This window comes from Bufo bufo, chromosome 4 (assembly GCF_905171765.1).
Source record: "Bufo bufo chromosome 4, aBufBuf1.1, whole genome shotgun sequence".
Classification (NCBI taxonomy): domain Eukaryota; kingdom Metazoa; phylum Chordata; class Amphibia; order Anura; family Bufonidae; genus Bufo; species Bufo bufo.
The window spans coordinates 28433769-28458802 of NC_053392.1; the positions used below are offsets into that span (position 1 = coordinate 28433769).

Genomic DNA, 25034 nt, shown 5'->3' on the forward strand with positions numbered 1-25034 from the left:
AAAATTGTAAAAAATAGAAAAAATAAATAAATGAAAAATACACATTAGGTATCGCCGCATCCGTAACAACCTGCTCTGTAAAAATATCCCATGATCCACCCCGTCCGGTCAACACTGTAAAAAAAAAAAAAACCTGTAATAAAAAAAGCCATTTTTCACCTTTTATCACAAAAAGTGTAATACCAAGCGATCAAAAAGCAGTATGTACCCAAAAATAATACCAATCAAACCATCATCTCATGCCGCAAAAAATGAGATCCTACATAAGACAATCAGCCAAAAAAAATAAAAAAGATATGGCTTTCAGAAAATGGAGACATAAAAACATAATTTAGGTATCGCCGCATCCGTAACAACCTGCTCTATAAAAATATCACATGAGCTAACCCGTCTGGTGAACACTGTAAAAAAAATAAAAATAATTAAAAACTATGCCAAAAAATTAATTATTTTGTCACCATACATTAAATAAAATGTAATACCAAACGATCAAAAAGTAGTATGTACCCCAAAATAGTACCAATTAAACCATCATCTCATCCCGCAAAAAATGAGAACATATCCAAGACAATCGCCCAAAAAATAAAAAAAAGATTTGTCTTTCTGAAAATTGAGACATAAAAACATTGTTTTTCTTTCAAAAATTGTGCGCTCTGCCGTGTTCCCGTACAGCAGTTTCCGACCACATGTGGGGTAATTCTCTAAACTGCAGAATCGCGGTAATAATAAATATTGAGTTTTATTTGGCTGTTAACTCTTGATGTGTTACAGAAAAAAATGAATTAAAATGGAGAATCTGCCAAAAAAGTGAAATTTAAAAATGTGATCTCCTTTTCCTTTAATTCTTGTGGAACACCTAAAGGGTTAAAAAAGTTTTTAAAATCAGTTGTAGTTTCTACAATGGGGTCATTTATGGGTGTTTTCCACTATGTAAGCCTCACAAAGTGACTTTAGAATTGAAGTGGTCCTTTAAAAAAGTGGGTTTTGGAAGTTTTCTTAAAATTTTTTAACTTTTTTCTTCTAAAATTCTAAGCCTTATAAGATCCTAAAAAATATAATTACATTTACAAAATGATGCAAACATGAAAGTGGACATATGGGGAATGTAAGGTAATAACTCTCTTATGATGTATCACTATCTGCCTTAAAAGCAGAGAAATTAAAATTTTAGAAAATTGCAAATTTTTAAAAATAATCTGTAAATTTGGGATTTAAAAAAAAAATAAAGGTGAATTATATAGACTAAAACAGTCTCAGAATGGCTTAGATAAGTAAAAGCATTCCGAAGTTATCACCACGTAAAGTGACACGTCAAGTTTCCAAAACACGGCCTGGTCCTTAAGGTGAAAAATGGCAAGGTCCTTAAGGTGTTACCCCTTCACTACCAGGCCACTTTTCGCCTTAAATCCCAGGCCAATTTTTGCAAATCTGACATGCGTCACTTTATGTGGTAATAACTTTGGAACGCTTTTACTTATCCAAGCCATTCTGAGTTTGTTTTCTCGTGATACATTGTACTTCATGACAGTGGTAAATTTGAGTCAATACCGGTATATTTCACCTTTTATTTATAAAATAATCCACAAATTTGGAAAAATTCACAATTTTCTAAATTTCTCTACTTTTAAGATAGTAATACCTCATAAAATGGTTATCAGTCAACATTCCCCATATGTCTGCTTTATGTTGCCATAATTTTGTAAATGTTATTTTATTTTTTTAGGATGTTAGAGGCTTAGAAGTTTAGAAGCAATTTTTAAAATTTTCAACAAAATTTCCCAAACCGTTTTTTTTTTTTTTAAGCACCGATTCAGTTATAAAGTGATTTTGAGGGTCTTACGCAACGTAAACCACCCATAAATGACCCCATTTTAGAAACGACACCCTTCAAATTATTCAAAACTGATGTTACAAACTTTGTTAACCCTTGAGGTGTTCCACAAGTATTAAAGGAAAATAGAGGTGAAACTTCACAATTTCACTTTTTTGGTAGATTTTTTTTATGTTAATCAATTTTTTTCTTTCAACACAGCAATGGTTAACAGCAAAATAGACAATGGGCAAGTGGCAGTGGTCGGAAGGAAAGGAGCTCCATATGGATTTTGGAGGCAGATTTTGCTAAAATGGTTTTTAGGCACCATTCTGTATTTGAAGAGACCCTGACATACCCCTACAGTGGAAACCCTCAAAAAGTGACCCCATTTTGGAAACTACACCCTTCAAAGAATATATTAACCACCTCAGCCCCCAGTGCTTAAACACCCTGAAAGACCAGGCCACTTTTTACACTTCTGCACTACACTACTTTCACCGTTTATTGCTCGGTCATGCAACTTACCACCCAAATGAATTTTACCTCCTTTTCTTCTCACTAATAGAGCTTTCATTTGGTGGTATTTCATTGCTGCTGACATTTTTACTTTTTTTGTTATTAATCGAAATTTAACGATTTTTTTGCAAAAAAATGAAATTTTTCACTTTCAGTTGTAAAATTTTGCAAAAAAAACGACATCCATATATAAATTTTGCTCTAAATTTATTGTTCTACATGTCTTTGATAAAAAAAAATGTTTGGGTAAAAAAAAAATGGTTTGGGTAAAAGTTATAGCGTTTACAAACTATGGTACAAAAATGTGAATTTCCGCTTTTTGAAGCAGCTCTGACTTTCTGAGCACCTGTCATGTTTCCTGAGGTTCTACAATGGCCAGACAGAACAAACACCCCACAAATGACCCCATTTCGAAAAGTAGACACCCTAAGGTATTCACTGATGGGCATAGTGAGTTCATAGAACTTTTTATTTTTTGTCACAAGTTAGCGGAAAATGATGATTTTTTTTTTTTTTTTCTTACAAAGTCTCATATTCCACTAACTTGTGACAAAAAATAAAAACTTCCATGAACTCACTATGCCCATCAGCGAATACCTTGGGGTGTCTTCTTTCCAAAATGGGGTCACTTGTGGGGTAGTTATACTGCCCTGGCATTTTAGGGGCCCAAATGTGTGGTAAGGAGTTTGAAATCAAATTCTGTAATAAATGGCCGGTGAAATCCGAAAGGTGCTCTTTGGAATGTGGGCCCCTTTGCCCACCTAGGCTGCAAAAAAGTGTCACACATGTGGTATCTCCGTATTCAGGAGAAGTTGGGGAATGTGTTTTGGGGTGTCATTTTACATATTCCCATGCTTGGTGAGATAAATATCTTGGTCAAATGCCAACTTTGTATAAAAAAAAATGGGAAAAGTTGTCTTTTGCCAAGATATTTCTCTCACCCAGCATGGGTATATGTAAAATGACACCCCAAAACACATTCCCCAACTTCTCCTGAATACGGAGATACCAGATGTGTGACACTTTTTTGCAGCCTAGGTGGGCAAAGGGGCCCATATTCCAAAGAGCACCTTTCGGATTTCACTGGTCATGTTTTACAGAATTTGATTTCAAACTCCTTACCACACATTTGGGCCCCTAGAATGCCAGGGCAGTATAACTACCCCACAAGTGACCCCATTTTGGAAAGAAGACACCCCAAGGTATTCGCTGATGGGCATAGTGAGTTCATGGAAGTTTTTATTTTTTGTCACAAGTTAGTGGAATATGAGACTTTGTAAGAAATTTTTTTTTAAAAAAAATCATCATTTTCCACTAACTTGTGACAAAAAATAAAAAATTCTAGGAACTCGCCATGCCCCTCATGGAATACCTTGGGGTGTCTTCTTTCCAAAATGGGGTCACTTGTGGGGTAGTTATACTGCCCTGGCATTCTAGGGGCCCAAATGTGTGGTAAGTAGGTAAATGACCTGTGAAATCCGAAAGGTGCTCTTTGGAATGTGGGCCCCTTTGCCCACCTAGGCTGCAAAAAAGTGCCACACATGTGGTATCTCCGTATTCAGGAGAAGTTGGGGAATGTGTTTTGGGGTGTCATTTTTTATATACCCATGCTGGGTGAGAGAAATATCTTGGCAAAAGACAACTTTTCCCATTTTTTTATACAAAGTTGGCATTTGACCAAGATATTTATCTCACCCAGCATGGGTATATGTAAAATGACACCCCAAAACACATTCCCCAACTTCTCCTGAATACGGAGATACCACATGTGTGACACTTTTTTGCAGCCTAGGTGGGCAAAGGTGCCCAAATTCCTTTTAGGAGGGCATTTTTAGACATTTGGATACCAGACTTCTTCTCACGCTTTGGGGCCCCTAAAATGCCAGGGCAGTATAAATACCCCACATGTGACCCCATTTTGGAAAGAAGACACCCCAAGGTATTCAATGAGGGGCATGGCGAGTTCATAGAAAAAAAAGTCTCCCTTTCCGCTAACTTGGAACAGAAATTTCAATCTTTCATGGACTCAATATGCCCCTCAGCGAATACCTTGGGGTGTCTTCTTTCCAAAATGGTGTTGTTTGTGGGGTGTTTGTACTGCCCTGGCATTTGAGGGTCTCCGCAATCATTACATGTATGCCCAGCATTAGGAGTTTCTGCTATTCTCCTTATATTGAGCATACGGGTAATGAGATTTTTTTTTTCCGTTCAGCCTCTGGGCTGAAAGAAAAAAATGAACGGCACAGATTTCTTCATTCGCATCGATCAATGTGGATAAAAAAATCTCTGCCAAAAAAAGAAAAAGGAGGGGAAAGGCGTCTGCCAGGACATAGGAGCTCCGCCCAACATCCATACCCACTTAGCTCGTATGCCCTGGCAAACCAGATTTCTCCATTCACATCAATCGATGTGGATGAATAAATCATTGCCGGGATTTTTTTTTTTATATATACAAAGTGTTTGCCAAAGTATATGAACACCGCCGCCTCCTCAGCTCATATGCCTCGGCAAACGTATCTTTTACTGCAGAGGAGAAATCTCGTCTTGCAGCGCCGCATACACCGACTTGCGTGTAATCTGACAGCAGCGCAATGCTTCTGTCCGAATGCACATCAGTGCTGCAGCAAGTCGATCGGTTGGTCCACCGGGAAGGTAAAAAAAAAAAAAAAAAAAAGAAAAAACCAGGCCGCAACACAATAAATTTATTAACTTTTGAACAGAACATATAAACTTTTTTTAACTGAACGTTAACTTTTTTACTTACCGGTATTTTTTTTTTTTTTTAGTTTTTTTTACCTTTTATAGAACAAACCTCTCCTTCCCCATGGGACAATGTGCAAAGCGCAAATCGCCCAAATATGTGGCGAAGTACGTTATGCACTTTATCCCAGGTGAAAGGAGAGGTTTGCAGCAGCTGTGAGTAAAAGGGCCCTAATAGCCCTGTGTGCCTGTCCTGGTGAGATGTGATCCCTATGCTAGGTGTACCTGTGTGCGGTACTTCCGGAAACACTCTCCATAGCATAGGGCAGGGTGGTCAGGACAGAAATAGCGGGTGTCACGCCTTATTCCACTCCTGCTACAGACACAACATCTTTTTCGGGGTGACGGTTGGGTTGAGGTACCAGGAACGACACTGGGGAAATGTCGCTCGTGTAGACGGCTAACTACACTGGTGGATGGGGCCACGGAACCTCCTGGATAAAGGAGGTTCTCGATGATCTCTTCCTGAAATTTGAGGAAGGATCGTGTTCTCCCAGCCTTACTGTAGAGAACAAAACTATTATACAGCGCCAATTGAATTAAATATACAGACACCTTCTTATACCAGCGTCTGGTTCTGCGGGAAACTAAATACGGAGACAACATCTGGTCATTGAAGTCCACCCCTCCCATGAGCGCATTATAGTCGTGGACACAGAGGGGCTTTTCAATGACACGGGTTGCTCGCTCAATTTGTATTGTCGTGTCTGCGTGAATGGAGGAGAGCATGTAAACGTCACGCTTGTCTCTTCATTTCACCGCGAGCAGTTCTTCGTTACACAAGGCAGCCCTCTCCCCCCTTGCAAGACGGGTGGTTACAAGCCGTTGGGGGAAGCCCACGCGACTAGTTCGCGCGGTGCCACAGGCGCAAATCCGTTCTAGAAACAAATGCCTAAAGAGGGCCACACTTGTGTAGAAATTGTCCACATAAAGATGGTACCCCTTGCCGAATAAGGGTGACACCAAGTCCCAGACTGTCTTCCCACTGCTCCCCAGGTAGTCAGGGCAACCGACCGGCTCCAGGGTCTGATCTTTTCCCTCATAGATCCGAAATTTGTGGGTATAGCCTGTGGCCCTTTCACAGAGCTTATACAATTTGACCCCATACCGGTCACGCTTGCTTGGGATGTATTGTTTGAAGCCAAGGCGCCCGGTAAAATGTATTAGGGACTCGTCTACGCAGATGTTTTGCTCGGGGGTATAGAAATCTGCAAATTTCTGGTTGAAGTGGTCTATGAGGGGCCGAATTTTGTGGAGCCGGTCAAAAGCTGGGTGGCCTCTGGGACGGGAGGTGGTGTTGTCGCTAAAATGCAGGAAACGGAGGATGGCCTCAAATCGTGCCCTGGACATAGCAGCAGAGAACATGGGCATGTGATGAATCGTGTTCGTGGACCAATATGGCCGTAATTCATGCTTTTTAGTTAGACCCATGTTGAGGAGAAGGCCCAAAAAATTTTTAATTTCGGAAACTTGGACTGGTTTCCACCGGAAAGGCTGGGCATAAAAGCTTCCCGGGTTGGCGGATATAAATTGTGTGGCATACCGGTTTGTCTCTGCCACGACTAAGTCCAAGAGCTCCGCAGTCAAGAACAGCTCAAAAAATCCCAGGGCCGAACCGATTTGAGCCGTCTCAACCCGAACTCCAGACTGGGCGGTGAAAGGGGGAACTAATGGTGCGGCTGAAGTTGGTGACTGCCAATCAGGGTTTGCCAGCACCTCAGGGACTCTAGGGGCTCTACGGGCCTGTCTGTGCGGTGGCTGCGACGGGGTAACTACTGCACGTGCCACCGTACCAGCTTCAACTGCCCTTCTGGTGCTCGCCACGTCACCATGTTGTACGGCAGTGCTGGTACTAGGTCCAGGGAGGGCTGCGCTGCTGGTGTATGCCTCCCCACGTGATCCGGCAGCGACAGCCCCACTCTGCTGCTCTTGAAGCGGATCCTGCGCAACCTGTGGTCTAGCGACACGGGGCCGGGTACGCCTGGTGCTATCAGGGACCTCCACCTCCTCGTCCGAACTTTGGGTCAGAGAGCCACTGCTTTCTACAGGTTCATATTCTGACCCGCTAGATTCATCAGATGAGGGTTCCCATTCCTCATCCGACTGGGTCAGAATCCTGTAGGCCTCTTCAGAAGAATACCCCCTGTTTGACATTTTGGACTACTAAATTTAGGGGTATTCCCTGAGACTACCCAAGAAAAAAAGCAAGCCTGTCTTACGAAGGGGAGGCTAGCGAAGTACCGGAGGCCGCTGCGGTTGATAAAAAATATCAAAACTGATTTTTTTATCGCCGCAGTGCGTGTAAAATGAATGTGCAGTGATCAAAAAAATATATATTTTTTGTCACTGCGGTGGGGCGGGCGGGCGTGGGTGAACGCACGTGTGGGCGACCGATCAGGCCTGATCGGGCAAACACTGCGTTTTGGGTGGAGGGCGAGCTAAGGTGACACTAATACTATTATAGATCTGACCGTGATCAGTTTTGATCACTTACAGATACTATAAAAGTACAAATGCTGATTAGCGATACGCTAAACAGCGAATAAGTGACTGCGGTGCGGTGGGCTGGGCGCTAACTCACGCTAAATTACCTAACCAAGGGGCCTAAACTATCCCTAAAACCTAACAGTCAATACCAGTGAAAAAAGAAAGTGTCAGTTTACACTGATCACTTTTTTTCTTTCACTAGTGATTGACAGGGGGCGATCAAAGGGGTGATCAAAGGGTTAATTGGGGTGCAGGGGGGTGATCAGGGGCTACAGTGAAGTGTTTGGTGTACTCACAGTTCAGTCTGCTCCTCTGCTGGATCCAACCGACGAAAAGGACCAGCAGAGGAGCAGAGAAGCCATATAACAGATCATATTTACTAATATGATCTGTTATATGGCTTGTGATTGGATTTTTTGAAAATCGCCAGCCTGCCCGCCAATGATCGTTGCTGGCAGGCTGGTGACGAACTTGTTCTTTAACTTTTGCCGGCCCGCGATGCGCATGCGCGGGCCGGCTTTGAGCGAAATCTCGCGTCTCGCGAGATGACGCGTATATGCGTGACTGTGCGCAGCGCTGCCACCTCCGGAACGCGAATCTGCGTTAGGCGGTCCGGAGGTGGTTAAAGGGGGTACTGACCACTTTGACCCCTAAGCGTTTTATGGAAGTTGGAAACACTTGGTTGTTAAAGGTTTTGTTTCTTCCAATAAAGTGTTGCTTTAGCCCCCAATTTTTTCATTTTCACAGGGCATAATTTATTAACCATTTTCTCCTGTATAGGGCAACACCCCATATGTGGTGGTAAACTGCTGTGGGGGCACATGGCAGGACGGAAGGAGCGCCATATGGCTTTTGCAGCGCAGATTTTGATGGATAGGATTATGGGTGCCATTGGTTTTTATTTTTTAAGTGATTGTCTTATGTGGGGACTCATTTTTTTGTGGGATGAGGTGATTGTTTGGTACCATTTTGAGGTATAGAAGACTTTTTGATCGCATGGAATTGCTTTTTGTGAGGCAAGGTGAAAACAATGGCTGTTTTCGCATCGTTTAAAAATTTTTTTTTTACAGCATTCACCTGAGGGGCCATCTCATGTGATATTTTTATAGAGCAGGTTGTTACGGACGCGGCGATACCTAATATGTCTATCATTTTTATTTTTACTCAGTGAAATACTTTTTGAACAGAATAAAATCTTGTTTTTGTGTTGCCATTTTTTAAGAGCCCTATTTTTATTTTTTGGGGGTGATTGTCTTAGGGGCTCATTTTTTGCAGGATGAGATGGCCTTTTTTTATCTCTTAATATTACACTTTTTGTGAGGCAAGGTGACCAGAAAATTGCTTTTTTGACAGTTTTTTTTTTTTTTTACGGCGTTCACCTGATGGGGTAGATCATGTGATATTTTTATAGAGCCGGTCCATATGGACGCGCCGATACTTTTTCTTTTTTTTCCCCCTATTTAAAAAACTATTATTTTTTTTTTTACTTTATTTTGCGAAAAGGATGCTTTTTCCCACTCTGGGACTTCAACTTTTCGGGGTCTGATCCCATTTACAATGCATTACAATATTTCTGTATTGTAATGCATTGGCTATAAGTGTATTATCAGTGTAATACAGGGGGCTGAATCTCACAGACTGTCATGGATGGCAACCACGATGCCTAAGGAAGGCATCGGGCTGCCTTCCCTGCAATCGGGTACCCGTCACAGCAGCGCGGGGACCCGTTGGCCACCCCCCACCTGGCAGGATACCTGACGTGCCGTGGTCAGCGCTGACCGCAGCAGTGCAAGGGTTAATGAAACCCTTAGTGAAAACACTGATGCCAGCGCATACAGCAGGGGGTTGGCTATCAGTGACTGCCGGACCCCTGCAGCTGATCTGGTAGGCACAGCTTCTGCGCCGCCCGATCAGAGCGCTGTAGCTGTACAGCGCTGGGATTTGTGACTCTAGTACCTGCGCCGTACATGTGTGGTGCTGGTATCCTACGGGTTAAGGTCCTGGGGGCAGTTTGGGGGACATTATGCAGAGGTCAGGTTCCCTTTAAGGCTACTTTCACACTTGCGTTCGGAGCGGATCCGTCTGGTGTCTGTACAGACGGATCCGCTCCTATAATGCAAACGCTTGCATCCGTTCAGAACGGATCCGTCTGCATAACTGTTTTTTTCAGATCAGATTTTTCACTTCGTGAAAACTCAGATCCGACAGTATATTCTAACACAGAGGTGTTCCCATGGTGATGGGGACGCTTCAAGTTAGAATATACTAAAAGGACTGTGTACATGACTGCCCCCTGCTGCCTGGCAGGTGCCAGGGGCAGACCCCCCCTCCCTCCCCTGTATTTACCTCATCGGTGGCCAGTGCGGCCGCCCCACCCTTCCCCCCCCCCCTGTATTTAACTCATTGGTGGCCAGTGCGGCCGGCCCCCCCTCCCTCCCTCCCTCCCCTGTATTTAACTCATTGGTGGCCAGTGCGGCCGCCCCCCCCCCCCTAATTAAAATGACCGACCCCCCCCATCATTGGTGGCAGCGGAGAGTTCCGATCGGAGTCCTAGTTTAATCGCTGGGACTCCGACAGGTAACCATGGCAACCAGGACGCTACTGCAGTCCTGGCTGCCATGGTTACTTAGCAATTTTAGAAGCATTATACTTACCTGCGATGTCTGTGACCGGCCGGGCGCTCCTCCTACTGGTAAGTGAAAGGTCTGTGCTATAAGCAATGCGCCGCACAGACCTTTCACTTACCAGTAGGAGGAGCGCCCGGCCGGTCACAGACATCGCAGGTAAGTATAATGCTTCTAAAATTGCTAAGTAACCATGGCAGCCTGGACTGCAGTAGCGTCCTGGTTGCCATGGTTACCGGTCGGAGTCCCAGCGATTAAACTGGGACTCCGATCGGAACTCTCCGCTGCCACCAATGATGGGGGGTCGGTCATTTTAATTAGGAGGGGGGACCGGCCGCACTGGCCACCAATGAGTTAAATACAGGGGGGGCCGGCCGCACTGGCCACCAATGAGTTAAATACAGGGGAGGGAGGGGGGCCGCACTGGCCAAAAATGAGTTAAATACAGGGGAGGGGGGGGTCTGCCCCCTGCTGCCTGGCAGCACCTGCCAGGCAGCAGGGGGCAGTCATGTACACAGTTCTTTTAGAATATTCTAACTTGAAGCGTCCCCATCACCATGGGAACGCCTCTGTGTTAGAATATACTGTCGAATCTGAGTTTCATGATCTAACTCAAATCCGATGGTATATTCTAACATAGAGGCGTTCCCATGGTGATGGGGACGCTTTAAGTTAAAATATACCATCGGATTGGAGAAAACTCTGATCTGATGGTATATTAATAGGGACTCCTGACTTTACATTGAAAGTCAATGAGGGACGGATCCGTTTGCAATTGCACCATATTGTGTCAACGTCAAACGGATCCGTCCCCATTGACTTGCATTGTAAGTCTGGACGGATCAGTTTGGCTCCGCACGGCCAGGCGGACACGAAAACGCTGCAAACTGCGTTCGGGTGTCCGCCTGCTGAGCGGAACGGAGGCCAAACGGTGCCAAACTGATGCATTCTGAGCGGATCCGCGTCCACTCAGAATGCATTGGGGCAGTACGGAACTCAAACGGAACTCACAAGCGGAACCCCGAACGCAAGTGTGAAAGTAGCCTAAGAGCTCAGCCGTTAGGGCATTTTCTGTTTGGCCCCCAATAGAACTGTAAATGCAACTTTGGATGTGACTAGAGCGTGTGGCCTTTTTTCGGTGCTGCTTCCAGTGAATTTGTTTTTTCCCCTTTTTTAGGAGCCAACAGTGAGTGGGCAGCAAGTAAAACCAGAGCACTGTGTAAGAGCCGGACCACTGGAGACCCCACACCTGAGCAGACCTGCATGGATCGGATCCGCAGGAGGAAAGGGATCGCCCATCAGATCAAGTCTGTGTCTGGATTACATGACTCCGACCAAAACAAACAAACTGAACCCAAAGAGAACAAGGCACCCCGACACCCGCGGCTCTCCCCCGAGTGTGAGCCCAGCTTCATGGATATAAAGCTTCCCTTCCCTGCAGCACGGCCGGTGGAGGAGGTCTATCCCATCAGTTTCCAACAGCGTGGGCAGACCTTCATCATCTGCAGCGTGTGCGGTATGACCTTCTGCCATAAATCCAGCTTCCAGGTGCACATGAGGACGCACACAGGGGAGAGGCCCTACAAGTGCTCCTACTGCGACAAGAGCTTCATCCGCAGCTCCCACCTCAATATCCACCTGCGGACACACACAGGCGAGAGGCCCTACAAGTGCCCCGGATGCGACAAGAGCTTCAGAGATAACTCCAGCTTCGTCCGACACCAGAGAATCCACACGGGGGAGAAACCCTATCAGTGCTCCACGTGCAGGAAGTATTTCCGGAAGAAGTCCAACCTGAAGGACCATCAGAGGACACACACGGGGGAGAGACCTTACATGTGCAAGCACTGCGACAAGAGCTTCCACCAGAGGTCAAACCTCATGGTCCACGAGAGGAACCACCACAGAGACAGCTGAGCACGACAGAACTGTTCCTTGGAGGGCAGTTTAGGCATTAACCCTATACTGTCCTCAGCTATGGCTGCCGGCCTCCTCCGTATACTATTCCAGGGCTAGAAATCATTCCCTGGAGATCCATCTTCTGCACTACTCGTGACTTCTTGACTGGCATCCAATGGAGCTGGACCCTTGTGTAGATAGTATTGTCGCCTAGAGTCCATCAGCAGCTGCTTATCCAGACTTTGGCGTGCCTGCTACCGCCCCCCTAGCCATGTCCCTGTGTACTGTAACCATACATCCTGTTAACCGGGCGTCAGGGGCATAGCTAAAGGCTTATGGGCTCTGGTGCAAGAGTTCAGCTTGGGCCCCCCTCTCCTCAGTGCTCTGTGGTCAGAAGCAGGGAAGCATATTGCCTTTGTACTGCCTGAGGTAAAAATTGAAACTACCCTACCATGCAAATTATTGAACTAACTCCTTCCCTCCAGCCAGAGGTGTAACTTGACCAGCATTTCTATAATACCAGTATCTTCTTATGCAGCACAAGGGTCTTTGGGCCCCCTCAGGCTCCTGTGCCCGGTAGCGACTGCTACCTCTGCACCCCCTATAGCTACACCCCTGCCGGGCGTTAATGTGAACACAAGGGCTTAACCGTGAAGATGCTGCTGTATGCAGTTCTACAGATTGGTGACTTCTCTTGCATATTTGCACTTGATGTAGAGTGGCGCCCTCTGCTGGCTGAATGTGATGATCATGGATGAAATAAAGCTCCGCTCGTAGAGCGCAGTGTCCTCAGAGAGGCGCCCTCTGCTGGCCACATGTCATCACAGGTGAAATAAAGCTCTGCTTCTAACGGGTGGTGTCCTCAGAGCAGTGCCCACTGCGGGCTGAATGTGATCATGGATGAAATAAAGCTCTGCTTGTAACGGGTGGTGTCCTCAGAGCAGTGCCCACTGCGGGCTGAATGTGATCATGGATGAAATAAAGCTCTGCTCAGAGAGTGGTGTCCTCGGAGCGGCGCCCTCTGCTGGCTGCTTGTCATTGCGGGAGAAATAACGCTCTGCTCATGGCGAGCAGTGCTCTCTGCTTGTCGCACGTCATCACAGGTGAAATAAAGCTCTGCTTGTAGCGGGCGGTGTCCTCAGAGCGGCGCCCTCTGCTGGCTGAATGTGATCATGGATGAAATAAAGCTCTGCTCGTAGTGGGCGGTGTCCTCAGAGCGGCGCCCTCTGCTGGCTGAATGTGATCATGGATGAAAAAAGCTCTGCTCGTAGCGGGTAGTGTCCTCAGAGCGGCACCCTCTGCTGGCTGAATGTGATCATGGATGAAACAAAGCTCTGCTCGTAGCGGGTGGTGTCCTCAGAGCAGCGCCCTCTGCTGGCTGAATTTGATCATGGATGAAATAAAGCTCTGCTCGTAGCGGGTGGTGTCCTCAGAGTGGCGCCCTCTGCTGGCTGAATGTGATCATGGATGAAACAAAGCTCTGCTCGTAGCGGGCGGTGTCCTCAGAGCGGCGCCCTCTGCTGGCTGAATGTGATCATGGATGAAACAAAGCTCTGCTCGTAGCGGGCGGTGTCCTCAGAGCGGCCATGTCTCTGCTTTTTTACTCCTTGGGATACAGATGGAATAAATCTGCACAATCCTCTCCTGACTCCTCAGCCCGTCCTCCGCTTCAGATCGTGCAGAACTCAGAGCTGCCCAAAGGGAGACCCTGCTGACAGATTGAAGTAAATAGCTTTATTTAAAATTAACAAAGCAGAAAAAGGTGAATGGAACTAATTCTCAGCAGTCCTGAGCAGAAGCCACAGTGTCTGCATGATAGCCGCCATGACTGGACAAGAGCTCTCACACCCTCCACAGAGCCCTGTCATTCATGGTGTCAACACAGGACCACTGACCTCTAGCAACCACACAGCTGCTGTGAGAGGAGACGGCTCTGGGATCAGCTTTATATACTACCGGGGCGGAGCCTAGCAAAACCACACCCACAGCAGTTAACTATAGCTCCACCCTAACATGTACAAGTCAGTGAGGGCAGTCACGTGTCGAGCACGTGGCTTCTCCTGCTGCCCGTGCAGGCACAATGCCAGGTTCTTAGTCAACAGCGCATTTCTAGTTCTGGGCAAAGAAAGACGAGGCTGTAGGGTTGTGACTAAATACTAAACTCCGTAAGGACCTGCTCCTTACCAGTGATAGGAAATAGCCGACTACACATCATTTGTAGGGACCTTTTCTGCCTCACTGGTTACTGAACCGCCATTTCAAAATGTATCATGAGTGTAACGGCTCGTTACTCAAGGTAAGGCCTATTGCACACGACCGTATGGCTTTTTCAGTGTTTTGCAGTCCGTTTTTCACGGATCCGTTGTTCCGTTTTTTTGTTTCCATTGTGTTTCTGTTTTTGTTCCGTTTTTCCGTTCCGTTTTTCCGTATGGCGTATACAGTAATTACATAGATAAAATTGGGCTGGGCATAACATTTTCAATAGATGGTTCAGCAAAAAACAGAACGGAAACGGAAGACATACGGATGCCTTTCTGTATGTGTTCCGTTTTTTTTGCGGACCCATTGACTTGAATGGAGCCACGGAACGTGATTTGCGGGCAATAATAGGACATGTTCTATGTTAAAACGGAAATACGGAAACGGAATGCATACGGAGTACATTCATATTTTTTTGCGGAACCATTTAAATGAATGGTTCCGTATACGGAACGCAAAAAACGGCCAGTAAACGGGAAAAAAAAACGGCCGTGTGCAATAGGCCTAAGGGGAATTGATCAGGTTCTTGTCAGTAAGAGGCTAGCGCAAAAAGAGGCTAAATGGATTTTTCAACTCGATACAATTGCAACCCAAGGTCTCAATGATGATCTTTGCTCCATTTTTACAAGTAGCGTTATCTATATATATATAGATACGTTTTCTTCTTCAGTTTTTTTCCTTCTGCTTTTTCCTTTTCCCCTTCTTTTTCCTTTTTTCTTTCTCTTTTTTAACATCTTTTCGGGTTCCACAATTGTGCTCTGAGATTGGTTTTAACCCCTTCCCAACACATGACGCACTTTTACGCCATAGAAGTCAGTGCGTTCCCGCATCTTGAGGTAATGGTACGTCATGGTTAACTCCAGTCACCGCGCTGTGACCGAAATAAGATGGCTGCACTAATCGGCAAGCAGCCATCTTAGCTGAGGGCGAGCAGGAGTTTTTCCGCCCCCCCCCTGCAGCCCCGATTGGCCGATTAGTGAAGCCCATGGCAGCGCCGGCAATGGTATGGTGCTGCAGGGGGGGTTTGACTAGAGGTGGCAGGGGCTGATTACATCAGCCCATGTCACCTCCGAGGTCAGGGAGGGGACACCAGACACAGGTGTCCCCTCCCAGCCCTCTGCGATTGGCTGGAACAACGCTCCAGCCAATGGCAGCGCTATGCAGCTGAAAGAAGTTGGTTCCTCTCTGCAGGCAGCCATTATAGCTTGGTGACTGCTTGCAGAGAGGGCCTGTGCCCTTCTGTGCTGCTGGTTGTCGGCTGGGACTTGTGGTACTACCACATAAATCAGAGCTTTTCACTGCTTTGACAACATCTGGAACAGCTGCAGTGATCTTTGGCTTATCTGCAGCAGTTTCAGATTCCCTGTCCCTCCACTCCTCTCCCGGCTCCAGTCTGTCCTTTTTTTTTTTTGCCTATTTTTTGTCTTTTCCAGCTCTGCACCACTTTTTCTGTGCGTGAGCTGTGTCTGGCAAGTGTTTTTTTTGTGCTAGCTAAATATATATATATATATATATATATACAGTACAGACCAAAAGTTTGGACACACCTTCTCATTCAAAGAGTTTTCTTTATTTTCATGACTATGAAAATTGTAGATTCACACTGAAGGCATCAAAACTATGAATTAACACATGTGGAATTATATACATAACAAACAAGTGTGAAACAACTGAAAATATGTCATATTCTAGGTTCTTCAAAGTAGCCACCTTTTGCTTTGATTACTGCTTTGCACACTCTTGGCATTCTCTTGATGAGCTTCAAGAGGTAGTCCCCTGAAATGGTTTTCACTTCACAGGTGTGCCCTGTCAGGTTTAATAAGTAGGATTTCTTGCCTTATAAATGGGGTTGGGACCATCAGTAGCGTTGAGGAGAAGTCAGGTGGATACACAGCTGATAGTCCTACTGAATAGACTGTTCGAATTTGTATTATGGCAAGAAAAAAGCAGCTAAGTAAAGAAAAACGAGTGGCCACCATTACTTTAAGAAATGAAGGTCAGTCAGTCAGCCGAAAAATTGGGAAAACTTTGAAAGTAAGGGCTATTTGACCATGCAGGAGAGTGATGGGGTGCTGCGCCAGATGACCTGGCCTCCACAGTCACCGGACCTGAACCCAATCGAGATGGTTTGGGGTGAGCTGGACCGCAGAGTGAAGGCAAAAGGGCCAACAAGTGCTAAGCATCTGGATGGACCCCAGTAAATGCAGTCGACATTATGATGTTTTGGGGACTTTTGCTGCATATGGGCCTGGTAAAAAAAAAACTCGAAATGAGACAATATTGGAGTTTAGATGTCGTGTACCACACTCCAATTTACAATATGGCCATGTCCTTCTCAAGATTTGAATGCATTTTGAAATTCTTACATTATAACGATAACGCACACTGCCCCCCCCTCCCCCCCAAAAAAAAATAAAAAATTACCCCCAATTAGACCATCTATTCAAAATAAGACCCCTCCTGGAGTACCTCACCTCCAAATTTACAGAGGTCTTCACCCCAGAAAAAGAAATTAGCATAGACAAGTCCCTTGTACATTTTCAAGGAAGGGTTAAATTCCGCCAGTACCTGCCCAGCAAGCGGGCACGGTATGGAATTAAAATGTACAAGCTGTGCGAGAGTACCTCTAGGTACACCTACAGGTTCCGGGTTTATGAAGGGAAAGATTCCCGATACAACCCCCTGAATGCCCCCCCATCCTAGGAGTTACTGGGAAGATAGTGTGGGACTTACTGCACTCACTGCTGGATAAGGGTTACCACCTCTATCTGGATAACTATTATACCAGCATACCCCTATTCATGTCCCTAACTGCCAGAGGTACTGTGGCTTGCGGCACAGTGCACAAAAATCAGAGAGGCCTTCCTAGATCCCTGGTAGGGAAACCACAGAATGGGTGAAAGTAGGGCTCTCCTCCATGAGAACATGCTGGTGGTTAAGTACAAGGACATGAGGGACATCCTTCTACTGACCACCATTCACACTAACACCAGTTCTCCTGCCCGAGTGCGAGGTACCACTACCACTGTCAACAAGCCGGACACCTCAGGGTGTCTTCATATGTGAAATGGCTCCCTATTACCATTCCAGCTAAATCCGCTCTCCAAAAGCCATATGGTGCTCCTTCCACTCTGAAGCCTGCTCTGTGCCCATGTAGTGTCCCACTAGGTAAATGTGGGCACTACACAAGGTTCAATTGGGTCACGTTTGTTCTCCACCTCCTGTGGAACATGGTCATTGTATTTTATATGTCATTTTAATGTAAATTGTCATGGTATTTGTTATCTCCTGAGTACCAGGCCTATTAGGGGTGTAATTCCTCCTCCTAGACTGTAGAGGGAGCTAGGGAACCCCTAGTATAAATAGCCAGGTCCAGACCAGGGAGGGTCAGTGAAAAGAGGAGTGGATTTTGAGAAGTCTAGTGTTGCACCCTAGCCAGAGGGTAGCTGGGATCCAGCCTCTGATATGCAGCTAGACAACCCAGCCTTCTAGCTTGCTACCAGGAGAAGAGCCTGCCTCCTGAGAAGATAAGTTCCCACAAGAGTACAGTGCAGAGCCAAGTTTGTTTCCAGCCAAGCAGAGAGCTGAAGGGCAGAAGGATTTATGCAAAGCAAGGAGATATATACGAGAGGAAGTTTCCCTAACCAAGGATAAAGCCAGCAATAGGGCATACGGGCCTTGGGATAAAGACAGACAGGATTCTGAGGAAAAGTGCAGCCTGATCTGTAAGTGTTTAACCCTCTGAGTACCTTGCAAGAACATTGTGCCTGCCATTGGATGTAAAGCCTGCCTGTTACCTTCTTGTACATGTGGAACTGAACAAAGAACTGTAAATAGTTAACTGTTTCAGTAAAAGGAAGTTTTGGTTCACTGCAACTTGTGTTCCTCCATTATTACTGCAACAAATCAGTGTGCCACCGGCACTGGCGTCACGAACTTTAAGGGATCTTGCCACAGGCACATTAAACCTACAACACCTAGGGCACCTCACCTACCACCTGGCCTGGTCCCTATATACAGAGAATGCCCCAGAGGATCCAAGTGCCAGCCTCTCCATCACTGCTGTACACCTGCCCAGGGTCTTTCATAAACTGTGAGTAACCAAGAGCAACCCTCGTTTTGCCTATTAACCGTGACCTCACCATCGCAATACCCTTCAGGGCTGCGTACTGCACCCATACATCCGTTTTTGAGCACATATGGGGCGTTTCTGTAAACTCCTGATTCAGGGTAATAGATTTTGAGTTGTGTTTGTCTGTTAACCCTTTATGTTGCAGAAAAAATAAATAAAAATTTTAAATCTGCTAAAAAAGTGAAATTTTTAAATTTCATTCCCATTTCCCTTTAAATCTTGTGGGGCACGTAAAGGATTAACAAAGCTCTTAAAAATCCGTTTTGAATGGCTTGATGGGTGTAGTTTCTAAAATGGGGTGATTTGTGGGTGGTTTCTAATATGTAAGCCCCACAAAGTGACTTCATAACTGAACTGGTCCTTAAAAAATTGGGTTTTGGAAATTTTAATATTTGCTTCTAAGCCTTCTAAGGTCCCCAAAAAATTTTATTTACAAAATGATCCAAACATGAATTAGACATATAGGGAATGTAAAGTAATAACTATTTTTGGAGTTATTACTATCTATTATAAAAGTAAAGAAATTGAAATTTGCAAATATTTCCAAATTTTTTGTAAATGTGGTATATATATATTTTTTTTTTATAAAAATGAAATTTTTTTACTTCATTTTACCACTGTCATGAAGTACAATATGTGACGAGAAAACAATGGCCTGGTTAAGTAAAAGCGTTTTTAAAGTTATCACCACTGTTGTGCATTTTCATAAGTGTACAATGTATCTGATGATACTATATTCAATATGGATGATCATTGCCTTTAACAGCATGTGATCAGCATGAACCTGGAAAAAAACCAAGATGGGTTCATAGCAAGTTCAATGTGTTAAAAGTGAATATATAGAGAAGACTATACTTTTATTATTGTTTAGAGACATGGATTTATCTACACAGGTTTCTCTAAATTTGTCTGTCCGAGGAACAATGGGTGTTTCATGGCTAAACCATGATCTGATAAGAGACGTCCATAAAACACATCTGGTGTGGAACAGATATCTATTCATATATTCGCATATAGATCTATATTCCTGTGTGCATTTATTTAGCGTTTGAACTTATTAATGATTCATATATACTATGTGATATTGATGTATTATAACCAAATATTATTAATGTATCTTTATGTGTCTGTATCTCATTGAGAGGATATATTCTAGGGGATATAGAATTTTCTTAAATAGGGTTTATTTTAGAGGAGCTGATGTTATTTCAAACATCATTACTCAATAGCTGAAGACAGTTAAGGTACACAAACCAGAAAAACCATCCTGACTCCTATCTGCCCCATAAATTCAGGGATTAGGAAAACTTCTGATACCGCCAGTCAGTCTGAGCAAAGTGTCAGAAAGAACCCCTCCTAATTGATTTAAGGTGTGAAAGGGCAAAGTTTAAGTAGTAATAAAACAATCTGTATATATGTTAATTCTTAAAATATTCAAAATTGTTATATGATACAACAGTGCCATCAAGTGGTAGATGGGCAGAAGTTTCTGAGGAATGTCAGTTAAGTGACATCATTCCCATGTTTAACATACGTCACACCCACCTTATCTAATTGGTAATCCCTATTCCAAGAGGGGATGGGCATAGATAAGGATGGGGATATCTGATCCAGTTTTTGGGTAGATCAGGACACACTTCTTCACAGACACTTCACAAACTTCACAAAAAGAAAAACTTCACAAGGACTTCTTCACAACGGAACTCTTTACAAAGATTCATTCATCAGCATCACTTCACACGTCAGGAACATACCATAAGACGGGACATATCTGAACCTTGGAAAGCTGAGTCCATTCTAAAAGCTCTTTATCCCAAAGCCAGGGGTAATGTATAATTTATTTCATTTGCAGTAATTATAAATCGCTCCAATTGGCATATAGTTGAGACCCCATTATTAGTGGGTCAATAGTGTTAAAACAATAATTTTATGGGAAATTTTAATGAACGTGCACATCATTAGAATTCTTGTAATATTGCTATCAGAGTGGAATCTCTGATTGGATTTTATTATCCGTAGTTAGGCCAACGGGCGTATTTATAAGATGTCTCTTACTGCCATATTCTTTGATTGAGCATAAGGAATTTTCTACAGATTCATTTCTATTGTTTTGTTGTTATTGTTACATTATAATATTTTAATAATCAGAAATAATTTGATAATATTTGAATAACATTGTATTGTACTTGGTGTACTAAATTAAGTAAGCCCGGCGTAAACGGCGGAGCATCATTTTGTGGTCAATTTTGATATTATCATTGTATTCATTTGTATGCCATTTTTACTGCATGTATTTATTTGTAATAAATTATATTTTATATAATTAATTGCACCCTGTTTCATTATCTGCACAAATTAACTTTAGATCTCATCAATAAAAGAACTGGCGTTTATATGTCCGCCAATAAAAATTTTAATTTTTTATTTTTCATATTTCATAAAAATATGAAATCATAATTTTTATGATTTCATATCTTATATGAAATAAATACCCGACACCACATAAAGTGACAGATTTGCTAAAAATGGCCGGGTCCTTAAGGTGAAAAATGGCCGGGTCCTGAAGGGGTAATTTCTGGAAAATCTTTACAATAAACAATAACAAAACTATCATGCGACTTCTGAGCACTTGTCTCTGCGATAATGTCCGGTCCTGTGATATTCATGACAAAGTGCTCCGCAGAAACATCTGGTCATGTGATCTCTGTACTTTCCTAGAAGTTAAAGGGGTTATCTGATATAGAAAATATCCCGGCCAATGCCCGGGACCCTTGTATGGATTATACTTACCTGCTCCTCGGCAACCGCGTCGCTCTGGATCCCTGCATGACCGCTGCTGCATCTACCATCAGTCGCGGCCTGCTATTGGCTACTCTCCCCTGAAGAAGCAGCTTTTTTGACCTTTCAAAATGCATCCCTTTAGAAGGGGCAGCTGACATATTACTAGTGGACTGGGGTAGTGAAATGAGATGTCTGTGAAGGCAATAGTAGGAAGAGGCAAAAAATGAGGGTGACGTCGCTGTCAGAAGTAACATCATCCTGTTGTCAGATAATGTTGATGGCTCAGTCGTCCTTTCCACATTTTCCTCTCCTTCATCCATAATAACAGTTGCCCAACAGCTAGTGGAGGCACTGACTGGGAGGGTGGTGCCGAGTCTGACAGTGCCGGCACCGCCGCCGCTACAGCCACTCACATTACTGGTGGATGATGTGGTTTTTCCTCCATTAACCCGTCCTCTTTCATTTTCTGTTGCCAAACATATCCTAATCAAATATGACTCTGTTTTCAACTACACACCAAATTGCAGTCTGTGATGCAGGAAATTATTTTCCTGTACTACATACAATATTCCAGTGTACGTTTTTATTGTAAATACACACATAAATGGTGATTGTACACAGAGTGATGCAAGAAATTTAATTGCCTTAGAAAATGCTATATTAAAATGTAAGTTTGCTCAAATACACACCAAAATGCCGTGTGATGATTGTCTGCTGTAGAAAATGCAGGTTTTGCTCAAATTAATAAAAAAGAAAAAAACTATTTTAGCTGGCACTGCTCTAAATAAAGAATGCGCCGTCACTTAATTGTCCGTTTTCTTTTGCACAGATACTGTAGATTGTGTGCGTGACAGTGTAAATGACTCCCACCCTGAACACACTAGTTTTTCACTATCCCTAAATCTATCCAGCTATTACTTAAATAAATATTCACTTGTATTCACACACTAAATTGCTCACACTATCAACACCGCTCAATTGGCTTGTGGGTGAAATTTCAGGATGAACCTAAAAGGCACATGTCCAACTGTTCAGTGTTTCAATACTTTTTGCACAACTTGCTGTTCTCTAACAAGTAGCTTAACGGCAAAATTTATAACAGGTGTTTGATCCATGAATCGTGCAATAAATTTGGTATTTAAAGGGGTTCTGCACTTTGTTTAAACTGATGATATATCCTCTAGATAGATCATCAGCTTCTGATCGGCAGGGGTCCGACACCCGGGACCCCCACGATCAGCTGTTTGAGAAGGCAGCGGCGCTCCAGCAGCGCCGCGGCCTTCTCACTGTTTACCGCTGGCCAGTGACATGACGACTTGTATCAACTGGCCTGGGCGGGGCTAAGCTCCATTCAATTGAACAAAGCTTAGCCCCGCCCAGGCCAGTGATACTAGTCGTGACGTCACTGGGCCAGCGGTAAACAGCTGATCGGCGGGGGTCCCAGGAGTCGGACCCCTGCAGATCAGAAGCTGATGATCTATCCAGAGGATAGATCATCAGTTTAAACAAAGTGCAGAACCCCTTTAATAGGAATTGGTATTTAAACAGTCCTCCTCATCATGCTGTTCACACTTTGCCATCATGAGACCTAGATGACACCTAACAATTGATCAGCAGTATCTCTCAATTTGTGAGGCTTCAAGCAGGATGTTCTCAGATGTAAGTGGCCACTGAGCTTAGACTGTCACAGAGAGTCATCAGCAGGTTGTATCAGAGAAACTGGAAGAGTCACAGAAAGGCGGAGAAGTGGACATCCTTTGGCCACATCCCATACTGATGACCACTTTATTTGTGGAACAGGATGATGAACAACTCCAGGCACAAGGGAGGTGAGAGGCATCGAAGTGTCACGTCAGACCATTGGAAACCGTTTACATAAAGGGAGGTTAGAGGCACCCAAGTGTCAATTCAGACCATTAGAAACCGTTTACGTCATCGCGCTCAACAAAGCCGCTGCCAGGAGTCCGTGGCGCATCAGGCTGAGCCTAGTGCGCAGGCGCCGGATCTAGCAGAGGGACGGGAGGATTGCGGAGGCGGGGCTGAGGTGAGGAAGGCGGCGATGGGCACCAGACGGCGAGGGGTGCGGGCGGGCACCCTGGGTTAACGTAAAACCCCTTGGGCACCTTAGGTAGGCGAGTGACAGCTTATAAAAACCAGTTTTTTGGGCTAATAGAGCAACAAGCAGGTTTAATAAGGGCAGTTTAGGATTCATGTTATTAGTACGGACCTGGCCATATGTTTAGCTTATAGGGCTCAAATCTCATGACAGAATCCCTTTAAGACCACTTGAAAAATGGCAAAAAAAATCATATTTTACATTGTTGGATCTTAACAAGGTTCCAAGTAGAGCTTCAACATGCAACAAGAAGAAATGAGAGGGAGACAAAAAAAATTGAGCATTTAATTAATTGAAAATAACGATTAAACTGAAACAGGCTGTTTTTCAGCTGATCCAAAGTTTAGGACCACATGCCTTTAAAAGGCCAAATCTGTGCAAAGATGTGGATTCATTGTCCTTTTCTGTCAGGTAGTCACACGTTGTGAGGGCAAAGGCAAAAAAACTCTCCATTTTTGAACGTGGTCGGGTTGTTGAACTGCATAAGCAGGGTCTCTCACAGCCGCCATCGCTGCTGAGGTGGGACGCAGTAAGACAGTCATTGGGAATTTCTTAAATGATCCTGAGGGTTATGGAACAAAAAAGTCAAGTGGAAGACCCAAAAACATTTCACCAGCACTGAGCCGGAGGATCCAATTGGCTGTCCGTCAAGACACTGGACGATCCTCGACCCAAATTAAGGCCCTTACTGGTGCTGACTGCAGCCCCATAACCATCAGACGGCATCTGAGACTGAAGGGCTTCAAAAACAAAAAACCTCTTCAAAGACCTCGTCTCCTTGAACGCCACAGAACTGCTCGTTTGGACTTTGCAAGAGAGCACCAAACATGGGACATTCAAAGGTGGAAGAAAGTTTTATTCTCTGATGAGAAAAATGTAACCTTGATGGTTTCCAACGTTACTGGCATGACAAGCAGATCCCACCTGAGATGTTTTCTATGCGCCACAGTGGAGGGGGTGCCATAATGGTCTGGGGGGCTTTTTCCTTCAGTGGAACAACGGAGCTTCAGGAAGTGCAGGGGCGTCAAACGGCCGCTGGCTATGTGCAGATGTTGGCGAGAGTATTCCTCATGACTGAGGGCCCTCGTCTGTGTGGTAACGACTGGGTTTTTCAACAGGACAACGATACAGTACACAATGCCCGCAGGACAAGGGACTTCTTCCAGGAGAATAACATCACTCTTTTGGCCCATCCTGCGTGTTCCCCTGATCTAAATCCAATTGAAAACCTTTGGGGATGGATGGCAAGGGAAGTTTACAAAAATGGACAACAGTTCCAGACAGTGGATGGCCCTCGTGCGGCCGTCTTCACCACTTGGAGAAATGTTCCCACTCACCTCATGGGAACGCTTGCATCAAGCATGCCGAAACCAATTTTTGAAGTGATAAACAATAACGGCGGAGCTACTCATTACTGAGTTCATGTTTGGAAGTTGGATTTCTGTTTTGGGGGGTTTAGGGATTTTTTGGAGGTGTGGTCCTAAACTTTTGATCAGCTGAAAAACAGCCTGTTTCAGTTTATTCGTTGTTTTCATTAAATTGAATGCTCAAAAAATGTTTTGTCTCCCTCTCATTTCTCCTTGTTGCATGTTGAAGCTCTACTTGGAACCTTGTTAAGATCCAGCCATGCTACATAGGATTTTTTGC

The 25034-nt window shown here is 44.4% G+C and overlaps 1 protein-coding gene across 1 annotated transcript in view; it reads left to right on the forward strand.

The window, feature by feature from the left end:
* Nucleotides 1-12403, forward strand: part of LOC120997081 (zinc finger protein 567-like) — a 27210-nt gene extending 14807 nt beyond the window's left edge. The window contains exon 8 of the mRNA XM_040427005.1: nucleotides 11381-12403. Coding sequence (XP_040282939.1) covers nucleotides 11381-12117 — 737 coding nt within the window. The 3' untranslated portion in view covers nucleotides 12118-12403. The remainder of the gene's footprint in view (nucleotides 1-11380) is intronic.
* The last annotated feature ends 12631 nt before the right edge of the window (nucleotides 12404-25034 follow it).